General features: G+C 32.6%; 1 protein-coding gene across 1 annotated transcript; it reads left to right on the plus strand.

Moving 5' to 3' along the window:
- Nucleotides 1–10,597: 10,597 nt before the first annotated feature.
- Nucleotides 10,598–14,855, plus strand: LOC149031844 (COP9 signalosome complex subunit 5-like). The gene is made up of 5 exons (XM_089174523.1): nucleotides 10,598–10,745; nucleotides 11,342–11,512; nucleotides 11,632–11,833; nucleotides 11,913–12,107; nucleotides 13,792–14,855. Exons 2-5 carry the CDS (start codon nucleotides 11,361–11,363, stop codon nucleotides 14,215–14,217), a joined length of 975 nt encoding a protein of 324 aa, XP_089030649.1. The 5' UTR covers nucleotides 10,598–10,745; nucleotides 11,342–11,360; the 3' UTR covers nucleotides 14,218–14,855.
- The last annotated feature ends 8,688 nt before the right edge of the window (nucleotides 14,856–23,543 follow it).

Raw genomic sequence — 23,543 nt, forward strand, 5'->3', positions numbered from 1 at the left:
TTTATGCCTGTGGATTCTGATATTAAATAAACTATAAATTAAAATAAACATTATATTTATTCAATTAAAATAAAGGGCATAATTTTTTTTGTTATATTATCTGATTTATCGTTAATTGTTAACATTTCTTTTCTTTTTCGTTTTGTTTTTTGTTTGTAATCTTGAAATTGTATATTTGTAGTTGCTAATGTCAAAATATATTCCACTGATAAGGATAGAATTAAATAAGAAACATATATAGATATGTATGTATAATGAATTTTTACTTTTGTAACTAAAAGAATTTAACAATATTCAATCTGTAATAGGATACGAATTTTCTTGTTATTTAAATTTATTTTCAGTCTTTCATTAATAAAAAAAATAAAAATACATCAACGTTTATAATGAGAAATTTGTTAAAATAATTTAAAAGTATGAACTATAATATGAATAATTTACACTTTTTACGATATTGATGCAATTATATTGATGTGAAAATTATATTTTACCTATAAATCCTGTAATCTGAATATAGTTTTTTTGAACAAAAATAACCTATTTCTTGTATTTATATTTGATCTAAACATAAACAACAGTTTGAATATGAATAAACTAAATTATAGAAGCAATGTCTATTTGTATTTTGAATATTTGAATTAAACAGTTACTTTCTATAATTTATGATGTATTATACCTATATATACAGTAACTCAAACAATTGATCAAATGCTCTCATAGTTTTTAGTATTTTCATAGCTTTCGTAATTCAGATTGTAGCAAAATAATTTAAATATGTTGCATAATTTAAGCAAAATTAAAGAAAATTAACAAATCTTTGATTTGATCAATTTTTTGTATCTAAGAAAAACGAAATTTGAGTAACTCGTATACCCTCTTTTAGCTTTCAATACGGCTTTTTTGCGTCTTGGCATGCTATTTACTCAATTTTTGCTCTTTTTAGGCTTAATTTTTTTCTAAGCGATTTTTACTTTTGACCACAATTCAAGAATAAATCTCGAGTTATGATCGAAATTAAAAACTGCTTTTTTCAGTAAACTCCATAGGTATATCCTCTATTGGTTTGAAATCGGGAGACTATGGGGGAAGTCAGAGAAAGTAAATCCATGAACTTTAAACCCATCTTTAGCCTTTCTCTGGCTTTTACGGATGTTATCTTGCTAAAAAATTACTTCTTCTGCGTTCTTATTCCAATTCTGGAACCCTACTCTCTTCTTTGCTTCAGCTTTCCTCCTTTTCCCCTCCCCTCGTCTCTCAATCCTCTTCATCCAATCTTCCCTTATTCCACTCTGATCCAAAATCTCTTTTATCTTTTCTTCTATTCCTCTCCTGTCCTCCTCACCTATCGTTCTGATGCAACCTTTTAACAAATGCTCACACGTCTCTCTCTCCCACCTGCACACCCTGCATCGTCTCCTCTCCTCCTTCTCCCAGTATCCTCCTTCACTCATCTCATTCCCTAATCTGAATCTCGCCACTCTTCTCTTCCTCTCTTCACTCCACTTGCTTTTCAAATATTTCGGTAACCCCTCCGCTATCACTAGCCTGTACCATTTATTATATCTGGAGCTTTGTACCTTCATCCACCTTTCGTCCTCCTGCCGCCTTTTTTCCTCTTTTTCAATCTCTTCCGAACTCTCAACAACCTTCTCCCTGTCCTGCATTATCCTCTCTCTAAACCTTTTCCTCCCTTCTTCCCATTTCCACTTCTTCATCTCAGCTTCTCCCCCTTTTCTCTCTTCCGCGCCTCCCTTCAGCATTCTCTCGCCAGCTCACATCCTTTTCCTCTCCTTAGTTTCTCCTCATACTTCCAAACTCTTTTCGCTGCTCTTGTTCCCAATTAATCTCTTTTTCCTTCTTCTCTTATCATGTACCCTGGTGTCCTCCAATCTACTTCCAGTGTCCATCTCATATACCTTTCCTGTATCCTCAGTTTCTTAAATACGCAAATATTACAATTAATAATAGGTATAATTTTCTTATATGCGACTTAAAATGTGACAGTAATTTACTTGGTTTTGAATGGAACTTGTCAGCTGCATTTGTATTCTACAGTGTTCTCAATTCTTTTTCGCTGATGTATTTTGTAATTATTCTTTTTTGTAAAATATTTCATATAATACAATTATTATATATTCGATGTATTTCATAATTATAAATTAAAATATTTGCAAAATAAAGAATTTAATATTAATTTTTCAATAAAATAGAAATATTTTTAAATACAAAAGAAATTACACGTTTGGTAAAAAAAAAACAGACCACGCACCTTCTTTCTTTATTTCCACCGTCGATTCGTTTGTACCCTATTCTTTTGTCTAGTACATACGTACTTATCTCTGTTTATTATTTTATCCTTCTATCGCTCCTACCTACACACAGGTATAGTATGGAAATTATTCTATATGTGTTCTCGCTTCGTAGTATGCGGTCGAACATCGACACACACCTATAAATCCAGGAGCGATAACTACGAAGCAGTGCATAAAGAGGAGACCGAGAATAGGAAAAACTATATATTTATATTCTGTCTCATTCTCTGACAGGCTCAATCCTATATTTTGTTCTCTTTTTCTCTTTTTCCCAAATATAGCGTACGTTTTCTTTCTCTTCTACATCACGCGTTTCATTTTTTCAAATCATACACATTCTAAATGAAAAATAGATTTTAGAATCGTTGTTACTCATTCATAACTCGATAAAACGAAAAAAATATGGAAAAATTGTTTTTTTTTTTTAAGCATCTGAAGGAAGTGTATAGTTGCAACAAACAAAACAATACTTTTGTGTGCTTACCCATGATATAAATATTTCAAATTCACAGAAAAACTATCATCTACCTGAGTTTCACAAAAAGGATATTTTATATTTACTTAGTTTACGACGAATTGTATTTCTCCCAATGAAAAACATCCTACGATTTTGATGTTTATCTATGCCTATCGCATTCATCATTCCATTTTTATTGCTTGAATTTGGAAGTGTAGTTTTTATCAACTATTTCACCCACTGATCATACGACTAGGTGACCTTTGTTATATATTTATTCGTCTCATTCTCTTGAAACTTAGTTTTTTGAAGGTTTCACTTCTAACACGTGTAATCTGCATACATGATTATTCTTTTTTATTTATTTATTTCTTTTTAAATAGTTTAATGTTAAGGTAGTGTACGATCTGAAATGATCGTACAGTAACTAATTGTATTCAAACCGCGCGCGTCCAATTTTATCGACTAAGATTCTAGTTCGATATTCATTACGAATATCGAATAACTCCAAGCGACTATCGAAACGCTAATGAAAGCCACCTCCACCTCTCGCATCCCCACTATACGCCCTCTATTGGACCAACTCAAAGGGATTCCAGTGCAGCCAGATCGTGGGTAAATCGTACCCTCTCCCTGTGCCACTGTGGGATTGCACACAATAAAAGTTACCCATGTCCGTGTGTTCGGGATGTCGAAAGAAGTCGAGTGCAACCGAAGTTGGCACTTGGCGGGCACGCCGGAGTGGTACACTATGATAGCGACTCGTGTCCATGTGTTCGGACATAGTGTGCCACTCTGGCGTGCCTGCCAACTTCGGTTACACTCGACTTCTTTCGACATCCCGAACACACGGACATGGGTAACTTTCATTGTGTGCAATCCCACAGTGGCACAGGGAGAGGGTAAGATTTACCCACGATCTGACAGCACTGAGTTACACCACAGTGGTGTCAAGTGCAACCTAGCGGCCAACAGCCGGCGACGCCACATTGGTGTTGTGTGCATAGAATCGCTCAGTTGGCGGCGACAGCACTTTAGGAACTTTTGCTTTCTGCTAGTGCTTTGTTTCGGTAACAATAAGTTACACAAGTCATCAAGTTTTTTATTTGTATAAATTTTTGTGCCCTTTTATTATGGCAGATGAAAGAGACAATACAAATATTTACGACGAATGCTCGGACGTCTTGTCTGACGAAACCAATAAACGAAAACGAAGAAACTGCCATGTATATTCCAAAAACAGAAAAAGAAAAATAACAAACTTAATGTGCAAGTCTTGTGGAGTTGCCTTACATCTTGGAGACTGTTTTGCTGCGTACCATACGAAAGAGAAATACTAAGTACCAAAGAAAATGCAAAAAAACAAATATATAAAAGAAACAAATTTTGTATCTATTTACATATGTATATCTTCGAAATTTCATGAAATTAGGGGAACAGGGTTGAGAACTTATGAGAACTAACGATGAGATTAGTAAAACTTAACAATTTATAATCTCCCGATAATTTCAAGAACGGCCGGCGACAAGTCAAGTGATCCGAGTTAGCGCTGCCGGCGCCAAGCGAATAAACATTTACGAATCGTGCGGACGGCAAAGTGTTAATTTAATTTAAAAAAAAATAAATTTAAAATTTTTTTTCAATTAAATAAAAAAAATAGGAAACTAACTCAGCTTACTCTTGGACTGGCAGGGATAATCGCAGATTTAGACAAAGTTTTTTCTAGAAAATAAAAAAAAATGAAAAATGGCGAATTTCAAGAAAATAACGGGTTTTCTCAAAATAAATGCGAAAATTTTATGGATTTTATAATTTTGAAATTTTTTGGTATTTTTTTCTGAAAAGTACATTTAAAACAAATATTTAAAAAAAACGTTTCAATAGATTGAATTTTAAAGAAGTTATAGCCATTTCAAAAAAAGAGCCATTTTTTCAAAAATTAAAAATTTTTTTGGGTTTGGTAAAAAAATTTGAAAAAATTTGAAAATTGTTTTTCATAGGGTAGCATAAGATAAAAAACTTTCAGCCAAATCGAAAGGGGTCAGGGTCAAAAGTGACCGATTTAACGTGGAATGCCCCGTATATATATATATATCATCAAACCTTCATGTGTACTGATTTCTGTCTCTGAATATCTTTTGAACGCTTAATTTAATCGCCAAAACATAAGACACCATTTTTATAGAGCAGTTAATTTCCTACAAAAACCGGTACTACGGTGAGACAACTAAAAGACTGGGAGATCTTTTCAAAGCGACTGGAAAGAGACTTTTACGGGCTCCAGAAACAGATGTGGCGATTCATAAAAAACCAAAAGAAAGAAACAAGCGAGTTAATACCCGCTAGTCAAATTAGTAAAGAAACGGGGACCAGTTACCTTAAAGACCTATATAAAGGTGCACCCATGCAACAACCAGCACTGAGTGTGGTAATAGACGACTAGATATCAATAAATGAGTTGGACATAAAAAAAGCACTAAATAAGCTCAAAAATAGGAAAAGTCCGGGTCAGGATGATATCACTAACGAACTGTTCAAGTATGGCGGCGAAAGATTGCTTCAGGAGTTAACGGTCTTAACACAAAAAATTTTTGAACAACAAAAAATTCCCGACGAGTTGCGGACAAGTACAACAATTCTCTTCTCTTTAACACTTAGCCGACCACGCGCGCCGCAGCGAACTGTACGGTTTCCACCACGCTCGAGCAACCAAAACTACGCTGTCCACCACGCATTATTCGCAAGTTACACGTACTGATATGCGGTATTTGAAATCAAAGTAGTTTAAAAAGTATTTAAGTGTCATTTATATCTTGGGGTAACAATTTTATTTAACGATTTCACATATTGTTTATACAAAATACCAATATATATATGCCGATAATTCTTAGGTATGTTTATGGTTTAATGGCCCTCCTAAACTTTCCCTTTAATTTCTGAATAGAGTTCTCCTTTCCAGAAAATAAAATGTAACAAAAAGAACTGAATACTAGTTTTTTTTCCTACACTATAAAGATAATTAAACGAAAAAAAAAACGCGTTGCTACGTTGCTGTCGTACGATAATTATCGTACACGTCACATAATGTAAACCATTGTACGATCGAAAATCCAACTTGTACGATAATTTACGATAATTCGATATGTAAATATAATTTTCGATATGTCTCGATTTTGTTTTTGTTTTGATTGCAGCCCAGCGCTCGCTCAGCTATTTATGTATCGTTGCATCGAAAAGTTTGAAATTCGAAAAGTTGATATCTACTACTCGGTATGCGGTATTCGGATGGTCATAACATACATAGTCGCATAGCAGCATCAGAGCAGCATCGCAGCATCACGCAGCATCATAGCACATAGCATTAGCATAGTCGAAAAGAAGGATCGAAAAAATCAAATCGAAAAAAACGACAAGACAAGATCGTGAAAATTAATTTTTTTACTTTTTTTGCACTTTTGCACTAAAAAAAACCAAGTCAAAAACTTATTTTTCTGTGCGTATGATAATTTTACGGCAATGTGTCGATCAGACAAGCAAAAGTTTCTGGGATCACTGAGCGACAGTCTGACTATATGAAGTGTGTCGCGATAAAGAACAGGCATTGTACCTACTTGGATGAAAAAAGAAGAAAAAGATTTCTCCTTATAGACGTTGATGTATTTTTATGTTCTTTATTAATTAAAGGCTGATAATAAATTTAAATAACAAGAGAATTCGTATTCGATTACAGATTGAATATTGTTAATTTTTTTTAGTTACAAAAGTAAAAATGCATTATACATGCATATCTATATATGTTTCTTATTTAATTCTATCCTGATCAGTGGAATATATTTTGACATTAGCAACTACAAATATACAATTTCAAGATTACAAACAGAAAAAAAAAATAAAAGAAATGCAACGTTGACAATCAACGATAAATCATATAATATAACCAAAAAAAATTATTCCTTTTATTTTATTTAAATAAATATACTGTTTAATTTAATTTATAATTTATTTAATATCAGAATTCGCAGTCATAAAATTTATATTTTAGATACGTAATAAAAATTGTGTAATTCATTTTATTATATTTTTTAGCTTTTTTTAAGAGTCGAAATAATATAAAATTAAAAAGAAATTCATAATTAATAAAATATATGTGATTGGAAAAATAATCTAGATGAAGCTTTAGTTTTTTCACATGAAATCGAATAAAATGAAAACTAACAAATCAGCTTGCAGAATTTAGGCGTTATTTTTATATTGACAGCACTCTTAGAAACATTGAGATCGTTTAAAAGAAAATAACGGTTCAATCCAGCTTGAACGGGTCGTAAATGCAGTTGTTTCACTTACTCATGAATATTTTTATTGCACATTATTGACAACTATTTTAGTCCTTCGTAGATATTTATTATAATACTTTTTTATTTTATAGAGTAGTTCCGTTTCAGGCTGGACTTTGAACATGAAATGTAGAGAAGTGCTGATATTCCCAAGGTGTCGAGGTAAGCTCCAAATCATTTTCGCTGTCTTATTGTGACAATATGATCGTTGTCCTACGCTTTTCTCCTCCTTTCTTCTATTTTGTCAACAACGGTGATTAAAAAACGATTTTTAGCTGATGGTTTCTTCTTGAATGGGTCACTGAAAATAATTTCCGGCTTATAATCGAGTTTTTCTTTCCAAATTCGTTGTGCCACCAGCAAGATTAATACGGCAATAAAAAAAATCACGTGTTCGTTACAGCAGCTGGCAGTGTTAACATTATGTACTGTTCTTGAAGCTGTTCACATATGAAGATAGAAATGAAAGATATAAAAATACGCAGTTATTTATGTATATGCATTTATTAGGGGGACCGAAAAGGAATCAAAATTTTTCTTTGATTACGAAAAATATATTATATTTAAAGATATTTTCCATCATTCTCTGACACAAAACGCCAGGAAAGAGGCATTTGTTCGATTTTATATTTAAAAACGGTTATGCTATTGAACATTTTTTCTAAGGTGGATTTTACTTCATCAGCATTGTTAAAGTTTTTACGTTTAAAAGTAGTTTCTAATATTGTGAAAAGGAAATGCGACGGCAAGAGATCTAATGAGTAGGCTGGATGAGGTAAAGGTTCCAATCCAAGCTCCGTTATTTTGTTTTGTACTACATCTGCAGCGTTTCGCCATGCTTTTTCTTGATGAAGGATCCTATTTTTTCTATTGACCAACACAGATCCTTTTTTTACTAACTCATGTTTCATTCGTTCCAGTTGTTCGCAATACATTATAGTTGTAACAGTCTGACCAGGTTCGAGCAATTCATAGTGAATGATTCCAAAAGTATCCCACCACACACAAAAAAGTCTCTTCTGTATTGTTAGTGATGGTTCAGGTGTAGAAACAGATGCTTCTCCCGAAGAAAGCAATTGTTTTTCTGGTACAGAATATTTGCATACTACCCACTTCTCATCTCCAATAATTAGTCTTTGCAAAAACGGATCGGCTTCATGCCGAGACAAAAGAGACGCGCAGATGGTACGCCGTTGATCGAGCACCGTCTCCATCAATTCTTCAGGAACCCACATTCCTTTCCTCCACACTCTTCCTATGCTATGAAGATCTCTATGAGTTTGTCTCAATGAACAGCCCATCTTCAATGATAATTCTGTAATTGTTTGACAAGAATTTGAGTCCATCAACTCCTTCAAAAACTCCAACTTATCAGAATTTTCCATTTGTGGGGCATCTTCAAGATTCCTATTTCCATTTCGAAACTTGCGAAACCATGCATAACACTTCCATAGTGTCAAAACATCCCCATAAGTATCGTTAATTTTGTTCACTGCTTCGAAACAGTCCATTCCTTGATCGAACAAATATAGCATATATTGACGTAAGTGTAATTCGTCTATTCTTGTCCTTGACATATTTCCTCCTTGGTAAAACAAGAATTTGTTAACCGAAAAATACAATTTACAACCAAGATTGAACGTAATAACAAAATTTCCGTGTTTACAGGACCGTGTCTCGACATAAACCAAATGTAAATGAGTTCATCGAAGAAATTTTGATTACAGTTGATCCTTCTAATACATGTAAATACAAAGATAGGATTGAGTAAACATACTCCTGTAAATTTAAATTTTTTTTGATAAAGTTTACAAACTAAATCAATATAGTTTAGCTTTAAACTAACGTTATTTCAAATATTATTATTGTTACATCTATGAAATATTCTAAATAAAACTAGTACGAATATATTAGAAAAATAAATTGTTATTTATAAAATCTGTTTTAATTTTTTGTTTACAGTTTTATTAATCCTTTATAGCAGTTTTTTTTTCTTAAAAAAAAATCTTTTTTTTTTTTAAATAAAAGAAATTCAGTTTCGGTCATTGTCTTTGCTAAAAAATTAAAAAAATACAAAAATAAACAAAATTTTTATAGCACTATAGAATAAAATGCCGATTGAGTTAACTCGTGCGGTGTTAACTTAAAGGGCTAAACTATCATTTTAGTTTTTTTGAAATCATTCGTTTTTTCACCTATGGTATTATCATAATAAGTATTTGGGAGCATTCGATGAGTCTTAGCAGCAGATTTGTTTCTATTGTTTATTTTATGACGCCTATGATCTATTTATTTCGACTACTGCTTACTGTTAAAACCAGCCATACAAATAACTGCGGAAGCGAGTCATGACCGACTCATCGCTGATCGTGTGTAGAGTCCAGTGATCCCAGAAACTTTTGCTTGTCTGTTCGACATAGTGCCGTAAAATTATCGGGTTCTCAGTAAAATTATCGTACGCACAGAAAATAAGTTTTTGACTAGGTTTCTTTTTTATGCAAAAGTGCAAAAAAAAGTGTATTTTCGCGATCTTGTCTTATCGTTTTTTTCGTTTTGATTTTTTCGCTTTTTTCGATTTTTTCGATCCTTTTTTCGACTATGCTAATGCTATGTGCTATGATGCTGTGTGATGCTGCGATGCTGCTCTGATGCTGCTTTGCGACTATGTATGCTAAGATCATCCGAATACTGCATACCGAGTAGTAGATATAAACTTTTCGAACTTCAAACTTTTTGATGCAACGATGCATATATAGCTGAGCGAGCTAGCGCTGCGCTGCAATCGAAAAAAAAACAAAATTGAGACATATAGAAAATTATATTTACCTATCGAATTATCGTAATTTATCGTACAAGTTGGATTTTCGATCGTACAATGGTTTACATTATGTGACGTGTACGATAATTATCGTACGAATGGAATCACTGGTATAGTCAGTGAAGCCAGATTGCAAACATTTCTACCCCTTCTCTCGAGCCCAGCACACCTCACACAGCAAAATTTACGTGTCGGTGTATCGGAAAACCGAAAGAAGCCAAGGGAAGCCGAGGTAGCTGCGCGACAGAGCAGAAATACATGGACATAATACACATTTGAACAATGTCTAAAAAAATGTGTAAAACAATGTGTATTATGTCCAGGTATTTCTCCTCTGTCGCGCAGCTAACCTCGGCTTCCCTCGGCTTCTTTCGGTTTCCCGATACACCGACACGTAAATTTTGCTGTGTGAGGTGTGCTGGGCTCGAGAGAAGGGGTAGAAATGTTTTACGATCTGGCTTCACTGATCGTGTGTATAGATCTCAAAGATAACACTTTGGTTATCTTGATCGGAACACGCCTGGCGGTGGAAATCGATACTTGACGAGCAGGGCAGCCACACATAGCTTGCTAGTGGCGCAGTCTTTTGTCAAATGATGGAAACTTAAATGTACTTCCAATAGAATTTGAAATATTTATTTATACCTACTGTTGTCATTACCTTTGATTTTTATACAAGAAATACTTAAATATAACTCTAAGCAAAGGCAGCAGATGTCGATAACAGTATTCTTATTCGAAGTACAGAGATTTAGTTTTTCAATTTTTTGTTTGTTAAGTTCGTTATTATTGATAATTTTAGAAAACAACTTAAATTAATTAAAGTAGGATAATAATTTCTTTTTATTATTGAAAATTTATATTGCAATGCTCTTTTGTGTTAGATATTTGTATGAATTTATTTTAAATTAAGTTACATTTAAAAAAATTATTGTTTATTATTATTGTTAAGAATAGCGTATATAAGAGACGTTGTCTTCTCACTCCGTCACCCCTACTCTTTACCCCTACTCCTCCTATGGGCCGCACAGTCCCTTAGTACAGGGTGCTGTTGCGTCCTGCCGGTACTCTGTATTCTGTATTCGGCCTAGCTCGAGGCTTATTCAACAGTTCTTCCTTTACGCCGTTTTTATAATAAATCTTACTTTCAATATTAACTCTGCGTTGTCTTATTTATCAGCCATACCTTAACAATTATTATTATAAGAAGAAGAAATATTTTGCTAACTATAATAAATGAAATATGTAAATTTCTTAGAACTTATGTGTATATCAATTTTATAATTTTAATGATAATCAAGTTATTGCGAATGTCTAATACTTAATGTAATATATGATGAACTTGTTTAAACATGAATTTTATCATAGTTTTTATTTAAAATTGTGAAAGATAATTTGTTTAAACTGTGATATTTTGTAGCTTTACAAGAAAATAAAAAATGGCTAGTACATCCAGTGATCAAAGTATTATTGCTCAGAAGACTTGGGAAATGTCAAATGAAGTTGAAACAATCAGTGCTAGTGATGAAATTTACAAATTTGATAAACAACGAAACCAAGAGATATTGTGTATTAAGCCATGGGAAAAAAAGTAGGTCTAATATAAATATATAAACGTTTCCATAAGTTTAACATTATGCTAAATATAGAAATAGTTAAGTATAGAAATCTTATTTTATTTTTCTAATGCATTGGATTTGTTCAATATAGTCCTCATTTTTTCAAAGATATTAAAATCTCACGTTCTGGTAAGAAGAACGAAGTAATGGGTGTTCTGATTGGAAAAGTACTAAGAAATGTAATGATTGTTATGGATTCTTTTGCATTACCTGTTGAAGGGACAGAAACAAGGGTTAATGCGCAAGCTCAAGCATATGAATATATGTCTGTATATATGGATTATATAAAACGGGTAAAATGGAAAAAAAGATCATTTTGTTTCTTGCATAATGTCATAGTATTTTGTTTAATGTAATAAAATATCCATTTAGGTTGGCAGATTAGAGAACGTTATTGGCTGGTATCATAGTCATCCAGGTTATGGATGTTGGTTATCTGGTATTGATGTGGCTACACAACTTATGAATCAAAATTATCAAGATCCATTTGTCGCTATTGTAATTGATCCTGTGCAAACTATTTCTGCGGGTAAAGTTTGCTTAGGAGCATTTAGAACTTATCCAAAAGTGCGTATCAAAAGTTATATAGAATTATGATTCTAATACATCTTATACAGTTGCATGCAAAATTATCCGACCAAACATAATTTAATCATTTAGTGTGGTTTACTAAATGCAGAATGAAAACTCAAATATATCATTGTAAAGCGTTTTTATTATGCCATCGAAATATGTCATTTAAATATTGTTTATAACTATTAACAATTATTTGTTACAAATATGACAATTTCTGGTTTTTCATAAATATCCGGTCATGTTCTATAAAGGTATTATTAATCAAGGTAAAATGTAATTTACTTCGCTATGTTCACGTTATCAGTCGCAAATGTATGTAAACATTGAGTTTGTTGTCTTTTCTGTATTGTACGATCAGTAACACTTTGCCAAAATGCCGAAACGCACGTCTCTTTAAACATTCGCAAATTAATTATAAAAATTACACGATGAAGGAAAAGTCTCCCGTGAAATATCAACAATTTTGGCTATCGGAAAATCGACTGTTAACAATATTATTATTAAATTTAAGACAACGGGTTCTTTAGAAACTAAACGCAATCCTGGGCGACCAAGAAAAATAACTAATCGTGTTGATAGAGTAATTAAAAGAAAGGTTTATCTCAGACGTAACAAAAATTGCTGCAATCAATGCATGCGAGTTACGCGAAGATAATTTAGCTGACATTAGTCAAAGTACTGTGTCACGAAGGTTGACAGAAGTGGGACTTTTCGGTCCCACTATTGTTGTTAAAAAACCACTTATCAGTTAGAAAAATAAGAAGGACAGATTGGAATTAGGAGATATGTTCGACGACCAAAAGGTACTAGATATGATTCAAGATATCAAATTACCCACTGTAAAACACGGTGAAAAAGTAGCATTATGCTATGGGGTGCATTTTCTTGGAAAGGCGTTGGCCCAATCTTTAAAATTGAAGACACAATGGACTCTATTAAATATAGAGATATCATATTAGATATGTAATTTTGCCTTATGCACCTCAAAACGTGCAACGAGGATGGATATTTCAGCAGGATAATGAGACAAAACATCAATTAAAGCTCCTTCAACAGTTTTTTCCCAGAAAAAAGTCCGAGTTTTAGAGTAGCCAAGTCAATCTCCGAACTTAAATCCCATAGAGCATTAATGGCAAGAGCTAAAACTAAAATTAGGGTCTAAAACATGTGCGAATAAAGCTGATTATTTGTGGGGAAAAAGTTCAAGAAGAGTGGAAAAATATCTGTCAAGATAAAATCATTAAACTGATTGAATCGATGCCTCACCGATGTGCTGCTGTAATAGCTACAAAGGATATGGCTACCAAATATTGATGAAAATTTAACATTTATTTCTTATATTTATTTTTTATTACTATTTCTGATTATTTTTTCTTCAGTTTTTTCTATACATAGTGCGAAATTTGTGCTTTGCCAGTTATTTATGAAAAACCAAAAATTATTATTCTTGTTATAAATAATTATAAATTGTTATATATAATTTTCTAATTACATGGTTTTATAACAAAAGAAAAATACTTTACGATGATAAATTTGTATTTGCATTTTGCACCCTTTATATATTACATAATCAAAAAGTGATGTTTGGCCGGATAATTTTGCATGCAACTGTATATATACTTACGTATATATATATATATATACTTATGTTAAAATAACTTTTCTTAATTTATAGGATTATAAAAATCCTAATAAGGAGAAATCAGAATATCAAACAATACCTTTAGAAAAAATCGAAGATTTTGGTGTATATTGTAATCAATATTATTCTTTAGAAATATCATATTTTATATCATCATTAGATAGAAAATTGTTAGATTCTTTATGGAATAAATATTGGGTGAGCGTTCTTAGTTCTTCCAGTCTATTAACAAATACAGATTATATTACAGGACAAATATTGGATTTATCTAATAAATTAGAAGAAGCTGAAGTGACAGTAAAAAGAACGAGTAGAGGTGATAATTCAGCAACAAATCTTACACAAGCAGCACGTGATAGCTCTAAAACTACAATTGAAATTATACAGGGTTTAATGACACAAATGATTAAAGAAAGATTATTTAATCAAGTTGGAGCGAATAAGATAGATTATGATTAAATTACTTATTCACATTCATCATAAGTTAATTTTAAGTGAAAAGAGAGAGCCAAATATAAATGCATTTGCAATACAAGCAATGAAATTTATACTGTTTTTCTATTTTAAGTTGCAATTTTTCATATTTTGTTAAGATATAAATGTATATGCTTACAAGACTGTATACTTAAAAAAAAACCTGGTGTATCCAAAATTTCTAATATTTTCACATTTTTTATCTGTTCGAAAGTATGTACATAGTGTAAAGTTTTAACTCAAGCTTTATATATCACCGTAATGACCGGATTCATCCGGATCTCTCGGTTTTAATCTTTCAATATTCTAATTGCTGTAAAGCGCTTTTGTGCTTTTGTACTTCACAAGTGAAAAATTAATATTTGGAATGTAGAAATATCGCATGTGCTCTTCTATGAGAACGTTACAGTTTTCATTTTTATTATGAAATATACATAATATACTTTTAGTAGGTCACTTAAACAATCACTGTTTGAAAAAATATTAAAATTCTCGGAATAAAGCATTTTTTTGAATTATTTTCTTTGAGAATAAGTAAAATAAAGTAATATTCTCTTAGAGTTAAGACGAAATGCAATTTATATTAATTTTTAATGAATTTATGCATTTTTTATAAATATATATTTTTTATGCCGATTATTCAATTTTCCATTGAAATAACAATTAGTAACCTACCTCAAAAGTTTTTCTTAATAGACACTTTCATTTGAAAAATGTTAGTAGGAAATGAAAAAATTATTCAAAGATTCAATACTATTAATATTTGGAAGATTCAAAAAAAAAAGATTGTTTGTGTAAATTGAATTTTGCTAATGTAGCAAGCATTACAGAAGCAATCTTTTGTAATAATAATTTTGTTGTAATATAATATATTGTGTATATAAATACATAAATGCAGACAAGCTTTATTACTCATGAAAACGAATATTTATTGCTTTAAAATTCGAAAAATAAAATTACTTTTAAGTAGACATAGTTTACAAAATAGCTGCAGTATATTTATATTAATAACATCTATTATTTTTGATCAAATTTTAAAAAACTATTAACATTAAATAAATTAGTAAAACATAGAACTATGCACGATGGCGGCGCGTGCAGGAAAATCTAACAACATTATTTCTTTGTAAATTTCTACTGCTATTTTATCGTACACATGTATAAAAATTCATTGTATGTTATATATATATATATATTAGGGTGGGTTAAAAAAATCACTTATTTTTTTTTTCAAGTGCCACGCAAAAATGGGTTCCTAGACACCTTAAAAGAATTCTCACCCAATATAAGCTCTTAATTTTATTAGGAAGATCCTCCGCATCGCAGTTTTTTATTTTTTTTCAGTCCAATAGATTAAAATTCATACCTCATTATTTATTGATTGTACAGAAAAATGTTTAAAACAAATTTTGTAGGAAATTAAATGCTCTACAAAAAAGGTATCTAATATTTTTTCCATAAACCTCACCATTTGAATGATATTAAAGATTTAAAGTTGATGATTTTTAGATAAATCTCATTTTTGCTTATGAATTTTATAACTCGACAATTTTGAAGATAGTTTGATAGTTGTATTATCTACAAAAGTACATATTCAATTTTTATTTGAATGTAAACTTTTAATTTTATAAACAATTTTCTACATTTTTTGTCGTCGAAAAGTCGATTGTTTTATTCAAAATTGCGTCATTTTCACAAAATTTGACTTAGAGAAAAATCCGTATGTACTTCTCAAGATAATAGTACATATATTAAGAATTTTTTTTGTTTTTTATTCTAGGTCTCATAGTTGTCCAGGTATGAGTCCGCCCATTTTAGTAAACAAAAAAAAAAACAGGGTTTTGTTCAACCACGAATACCGACTATGCCATTTTCTATCTAAAATCAATACAAATATTGTGTACAAAGCTCAATATATGATTAACCAACCCACAAAAAAGAAATTCTATTCCTTATTTAGTTTTTGCAAAAAAAATTCCCAAAAAAGGCTTTTTTCGGGCTCTATAATGGTGTTATCCCTTAAATCGAATTTAAATCAATTATACAAAATTAAGTAATCTATACAATGAGAGAATAATGTATTCGCAATTTGAATGACATCATATTTTCATGTTTGATATTATTTCAAATAAAAAAATTCTTTGCAAAATATTCTAAGCCTGTTGAAATAGATAACAACTGTTTTACGTACGATTCATGAGGGTACACTCACGGTCAACATGCGCAAATGCAAAGAAAAATCAGGGGTTGAAATCCACCTTTTCCATATTTCAACCCTCGATTTTTCTCCGTTGTTGCATGATTTTTGTACGGTGTTGCGAAATAATCAATTAGATTAGGTATTGAAATTGTATGAAACCGACGCCGTTCAAAATCAAATGATTAAATAGACCCGGGGTTTTTTCAGAAAATCAAAAATTTTTTCCGACTTTGTGGCTTACTATTTTATAACGGCACTACGTGTTTTTTCATTATTTTCGATGTATCTATAGGTGGTAAGAATGCCGTACAAAATCATTTGATAAAAAAGCACTTGGTTATTTTGTGTTTTTTAAGTGCTTGTCGACGAAATATTTTTCTTTTCGTTTATTCGCTTTTCGTTTATTCCATTTCTACTGCTGATTGAGTAAAGACGTGCTTCCACCTTATCATATAAAATAAAAAGAAAAGTGTTTTATAAGAAAGAGTAATTTTTTAATATCCCCTATAACTCAACAGGTTTTGGGCCCAGATCACGCTGTGCATTAATTGTGTTTAAGGTTTGTGTGTTGTTCATTTTAGATTTACTTATATATATAATTAGTGAAAATGGATATGTCTAAAGACAAAAGAAACATACCGCAGTTTGACGGTACAAGATACAGTGCGTGGAAACATAGAGTGAGAAATCTATTGCAAGAACTCGATGTGTTGAAAGTGGTTGACTAAGAACCTCCGTCATTAGCTACTACGGGTTGGTCTAAAGCTGAACGTATTGTCAAATGTACAATTGTACAATATCTAGCGGATACTCATCTCAAGTATGATACAAGTAATAGTACAGCGAAGTCCATCTTGGCAAGTTTAGACGCAATTTATGAAAGCCAAAGTACGGCCACCGAATTGTCTATTAGAAAGAGGTTATTAAGTATAAAACTGAGAAAGACACACAATTACAGAAGCATTTCGAAACATTTGACGAATTAATAAATGAACTATCGGCTGCAGGTGTTACCTTGAGGGAGAATGAGGTAATCTCACTTCTCTTGTCAAGTTTATCCGAGGCGTATAGTACAGTGTTTGTTGTCATCGAAACGATGATGACAGAAACCAACGTTGCCCTGGACATTGTGAAAAAGAAACTGCTTGACCGTGAGAAAAAAATTACTAGCGAGAGAATGGACACCAGTAGAAAGGTGTTGCAAGTTGAGACTCCCGTAACAAGAAATTCTAAGTGAAATCATTTTAACAACGTAAGGTTCGAAGGAGGCAGCTATAGAAGTCAAAATCAGAAAAGGGCAGGTTTTAAGCAGAACAGAAATTCATTTGGTGAGAAGTGTCACTAGTGTGGAAGAAAAGGACATAGAATGAAAGATTGTTTCTACTACAAGAAAAACCAACAATTTAAAATGACGCAGAGGAATAAAAATGTGCGTACTGCTCAGACGACAAGAAAGACAACAGATGAGCATATATCTGGATTTGCCTTTATGACTGGGGAGTATCAAGTCACCCGGAAAAAAAACTAGTTTTCATCCTCGATTCTGGTTCGTCGAATCATTTTGTGAACGATGATAGCGTGTTCTCAATTGCGGTCGAATTACATTCTCCCATTAAAGTTTTGGTAGCGAAGAATGGGGAATTCGTCACGGCCACCAGGAAGGGACAGATACACATGACGATTAACATGGGTTCAAGTGGAGTCCTCGAAGACGTATTATACTGCCCGGACGTACCATACAACTTACTGTCCGTGAGGAAAATGCAGGAGAAAAGGATGAGTATCATCTTCGATGAGAACGGCGTGGTAATTGCTAAAAATGGTAAAACGGTGATTTGTGGTAAGCCTTCAAACAATCTAATATCTATAGAATTAGATGTTGCAAAAAAGGTAAATTTAATTAACACTCAAGTAAGTAACAGTAAAAATGATAGTTATGAATTATGGCACAAGCGTTTAGGGCATATTGGAAAAACAAAATTTTTACAGTTGAAAAATAAGCAAATGATTCAGGATATGACTCACTTAGCAAAGGTCATCCCGGATGATCAGTTATGTGAAGCTTATTTTTACGGTAAACAAGCACGATTACCATTCAATAAAGAAAAAGATAAGTGTCATATTACACGACCATTGCTTATGGTTCATACAGATATTTGTGGTCCAATCACTCCTTCTATGGTCAATAACAAAAATTATTTTATAACATTCATTGACGAATATACGCATTATGGCGTAACTTATTTATTAGAGCATAAGTCCGATGTTTACATAGTTTTCAAAGATTACGTTGCAAAGAGTGAGGCTCGGTTTAATTTAAAGTTAGTCAATTTGTATTGTGATAATGGTAGAGAATATCTATCAAATGAAATGAAAGATTATTGCGTTCAAAAGGAAATAAGTTACCATTGCAGAACGCATAAATAGAACTATAACCGAAAAAGCACGGGTTATGATAAATAGTGCTGATCAAGAAAAGGAATTTTTGAGAAAAGCAGTCTTAACTGCAATTTATTCAATTAATTTAATTCTAACGCGGGCCCTTACAATAAATACAACTCCGTTTGAATTATGGCATAATAAAAGCCGTGCTTAAAATATCTGAAGGTATTTGGTTTCACAGTCTATGTGCATAATAAAATTAGAATGTCTAAATTCGATGAAAATTCTTACAAAGCTATATTAGTAGGATTTGTATCGAATGGATATAAAATTTGGAATGTTAAGTATAGAAAATTTGAAATAGTAAGGGATGTAATAGTAGATGGAATAAATTACTTGAACTTTCGACCGGTGCTGAAAGAAGTGAATTCGGAAGGAGATTCACATGAAACTGATGCGTCAAGTGTGATGCCAAAATCAGTAGAAATGAGAGGTGAGATAAATAAATCTGATAGTGAGAAATCAGATGTATGTAAAAGAAATAAATCTGATAGTGAGAAATCAGATGTATGTAAAAGAAATAAATCTGATAGTGAGAAATCAGATATGGTAAGGTCGAGAAAGAAAGTAATAGTATATCCCATAAAAAGTAAAATTATACCTGAAACAGATATAGCTGTAGAACCGAAATCTAAGGATATTAAAGAGAGGAAATCTAATGATAGTATAGGACCCAGAAGGAGTGGTAGGATTAAACAACGATCTCCTATCTCGTATGATGAAATGGAGAATGACAATTTATGAATGACGATTATCTGTTGACTACACAATCTACAATTTATTCAATTCCCATGTCATTTGAAGAACTAAAGACGAGAAATGATAAAGCAAAATGGGAACAAGCTATTACAGATGAAATAAGTTCATTTATTATGAACAAAACTTGGAATTTGGTATCGAAGCCAAAAGATATGAACGTTGTCGATTGCAAGTGGGTATTTGCAGGTAAAAATGATGAATTTGGGAATCAAATTAAATCCAAGGCTAGACTCGTTGCTCAAGGTTTTAGTAAAAAATATTTGATAGATTATAATGAAACTTTTGCATCAGTTGCTAGGATTTCAAGTTTTTGATTCCTTGCTTTTGCAAATAATCATGGTTTATTAGTTCATCATATGGATGTGAAAACCGCATTTTTGAACGATGTGTTAAAAGAGGAAATTTACATGAGGATTCCTAAGGGCGTAAAAAGCAATAGTAATCAATTGAATAAAGCTTTATATGGTTTAAAACAATCTGCTAGATGTTGATTCGAGATGTTTGATAAAGTCCATTAAGAAAAAGAATTCCGAAATTTGTCAGTAGATCGTTGCATTTATATTTTGGATAAAAAGAATATATGTATTGGAGAATATATATGTGGTACTATATGTGGATGATCTTTTAATTGTGACTGCTGGGATGGAGAAAATGATTGCTTTTAAGAGCTATCTAATGAATATGTTTTGCATGACAGACTTAAATGAAATTAAATTATTTTTAGGAATTATAGTTAAGAGAATCAAAGGAAAATTAACATTAGATCAGAGTTCATATATCGAAACTATTCTTCAAAGGTTTTATATGCAAGATTACAAGCCCGTTAGTACGCCTCTTCCTACTATATTAGATCATTTAGCTTTGAATTCGGATGAAAAATATGATGCACCCTGCCAAAATTTAATTGGATATTTGATGTACATAATGGTTTGTACCAGACCCGATTTGAGTATTGCCATGAATACCCTGAGTCGGTATTCAAATAAAAGTAACAGAGAACTTTGTCCAAACCTTAAAAGAGTTCTCAGATATCTTAAAGCATCAGCTGACATTAAATTAACTTACACTGGAACCGACTATAAGAACATATTGAGTAGTTATGTCGATTCTGATTGGGGATGTTGTGAACAAACGGATCGAAAAAGTTCAACTGGATATTTATTTAAGTAATACGAACAATGTCCCATCAGTTGAAATACGAAAAGACAAGCATCGGTAGCTACTTTGTCTACAGAGGCAGAATATATGGCTCTCTTCGAAGCCGTGAAAGAGGCACTCTTGATAAAATCATTGGCTTTTAGTATTAATATAATTATTTCCGAACTGATTGTAATATACGAGGATAACATGGACTGCATTAGTATAGCAAATAATCAAGGCAATCACAGACGATCGAAGCATATAGATATCAAGTACCATTTCACAAGAGAACAAGTTAAAAAAGGTGTAATAAAACTCGAATTTATTTCTACAGGTAACCAAGTAGCAGACACTTTAAGTAAGCCATTGCCAGTAGTCAAATTCCTGGAATTCAGAGATGGAATGGGACTGAAATAGTTATATGGATAACAGACTTAAAATCATTTACTATGTATTCATTTATTGTTTTAAGTGGTCTGGGTGAGTTTTTTTCTGGGTTTCCCCACTCCTTAGTAATGAATATTGGATAATATGTACTTGTTCCCAGAAGTAGAGTCAAACTTAGTGGATGTTTCGTCTTTACTTTGATCAATTAATTATTGATAGTATAATCTTATTTAAAATGACATAAAAGCAATTTAATGTACAGATTTAATCGATTAAATTTTGAGGGGACGTGTTGAATTCTACGCAGTATTCTTTATTCTGCGTTTATGATACCATATCTACAAAATATAATGGATACATTTATGAATATAAATAATATCCAATATCCGGTGTGGGACACAGAGTGTTTTGTTCTATCGATGGGCGGTCCTTCTTAATATTTACTTTCTTTATCCCTACCAAGGAGCAGCTGCATCCGAGGAGCTTGGCGACGAAACATTTTTCTTTTTGCTTATTCGTTATTCATTTATTCTTTTTCTATTCCTGATTGAGTAAAGACGTGCTTCCATCTTATAATATAAAATATAAAGGAAATTGTGATATAAGAAAGAGTATTTTTAATATCTCTTATAACTCAATAAGAACACTGTTAAATACAAATGCAGCTGACAAATTTCATTCAAAAGCAAGTAAATTACTGTCACATTTTAAGTCGCATATAAGAAAATTATTAATATCTATTATTAATTGTAATACATGCGTATTTAAGAAACTTATTCTAATTTTTCAATGGGAGGGGAGAAAGGGGATAGATTCTGGACAGCAAAAGGGGTCATGCAGAGGTGCCCAATGAGTCCGATACTCTTCAACATATTTACAGCAGATTTAGAGGAGGAATTGATGAAAGGAAGGTGGGATGGTGTAAGGGTAAGAGAGAAGAGGATACTCTCACTCGCATACGCGCATGATATGGTTTTGTTTGCGGAAAGAGAAGAAGAAATGGAAAGCATGCTGAGAAAGATGGAGGAGTATTGTAATAGGAAAAAAGTTAGAGGTGAATGTGGAGAAAACAAAGACACTAAGATTTAGGAGAGGAGGGGGAAAAATAGAGAGATAGACTGGAATTGGAAAGGAAAGAGGATAGAAGAGGTGACGGAGTTCAGGTATTTGGGCTATATTTTCAGAAAGAATGGAGGACAGGAAGCGCACTTAAGGAATAGAGTAAAGAAAGCAGGGGCAGTAATGAGGCAAGTATGGGGATTAGGGAGAAGAATATTCAGCAAGGATTGGGGGAGGAAGATATGGCTTTTCGACACGCTGGTGTAGACGGTGTTAAGTTACAGAGCGGAGATATAGGGGTGCGAGGAGAGGAAAGAGATCAAGTGGGTACAGGAAAGGTACATGAGATAGACACTGGAAGTAGACTGGAGGACACCAGGGTAAATAATAAGAGAAGAAGGAAAAAGAGATTAACTGGGAACAAGAGCAGCGAAAAGAGTTTGGAAGTATGAGGAGAAGCTAAGGAGAGGAGAAGGAAGTGAGCTGGCGAGAGAATGCTGAAAAGAGGCGCGGAAGAGAGAAAAGGGGGGAGAAGCTGAGATGGAGAAGAAGAAATGGGAAGAAGGGAGGAAAAGGTTTAGAGAGAGGATAGTGCAGGACAGGGAGGAGGTTGTTAAGAGTTCGGAAGAGATTGAAAAAGAGGTAAGAAGGCGGCAGGAGGACGAAAGGTGGATAAAAGGTAAAAAGCTCCAGATATAATAAATGGTACATGCTAGTGATAGCGGAGGAGTTAACAAAAAATTGGGAAAGCAAGTGGAGTGAAGAGAGGAAGAGAAGAGTCGTGAGATTAAGATTAGGGAATGAGATGAGGGAAGGGTGATACTGGGAGGAGGAGGAAAGGAAACGCTGCAGGGTGTGCGGGTCGGAGAGAGAGACGTGTAAGAATTTGTGGGAAGGTTGCATCAGAACGATAGGTGAGGAGGACAGGAGAGGAATAGAAGAAAAGATAAAAGAGATTTTCGATCAGAGTAGAATAAGGGAAGATTGGATGAAGAGGATTGAGAGTATAAGAGAGGGAAAGGAGGGACAAGGTCTGGAGATATGGTGATAAAAGCGGGGTTGCGGGACAAGTGGAGGGGAAAAGGAGGAAAGGAGAAGCAAAGAAGAGAGTAGGTTTCCAAAATTGGAATAAGAACGCAAAAGAAGTCATTTTTTAGCAAGTAAAACAACCCTAAAAGTCAGAAAAAAATAACTAAAGAATGGTTTAAGGTTTATGGATTTACTTTTTTAGGAACACCCCATAGTCTGCCGATCTGAAACCAATAGAACACCTATGGAGTTTACTGAAAAAAGCAGTTGTCAATTTCGATCATAATTCAAGATG

The sequence above is a fragment of the Polistes dominula genome, unplaced genomic scaffold (genome assembly GCF_049000335.1).
Source record: "Polistes dominula isolate Pdom_NZ unplaced genomic scaffold, Pdom_raw_medaka contig_68, whole genome shotgun sequence".
Lineage (NCBI taxonomy): Eukaryota > Metazoa > Arthropoda > Insecta > Hymenoptera > Vespidae > Polistes > Polistes dominula.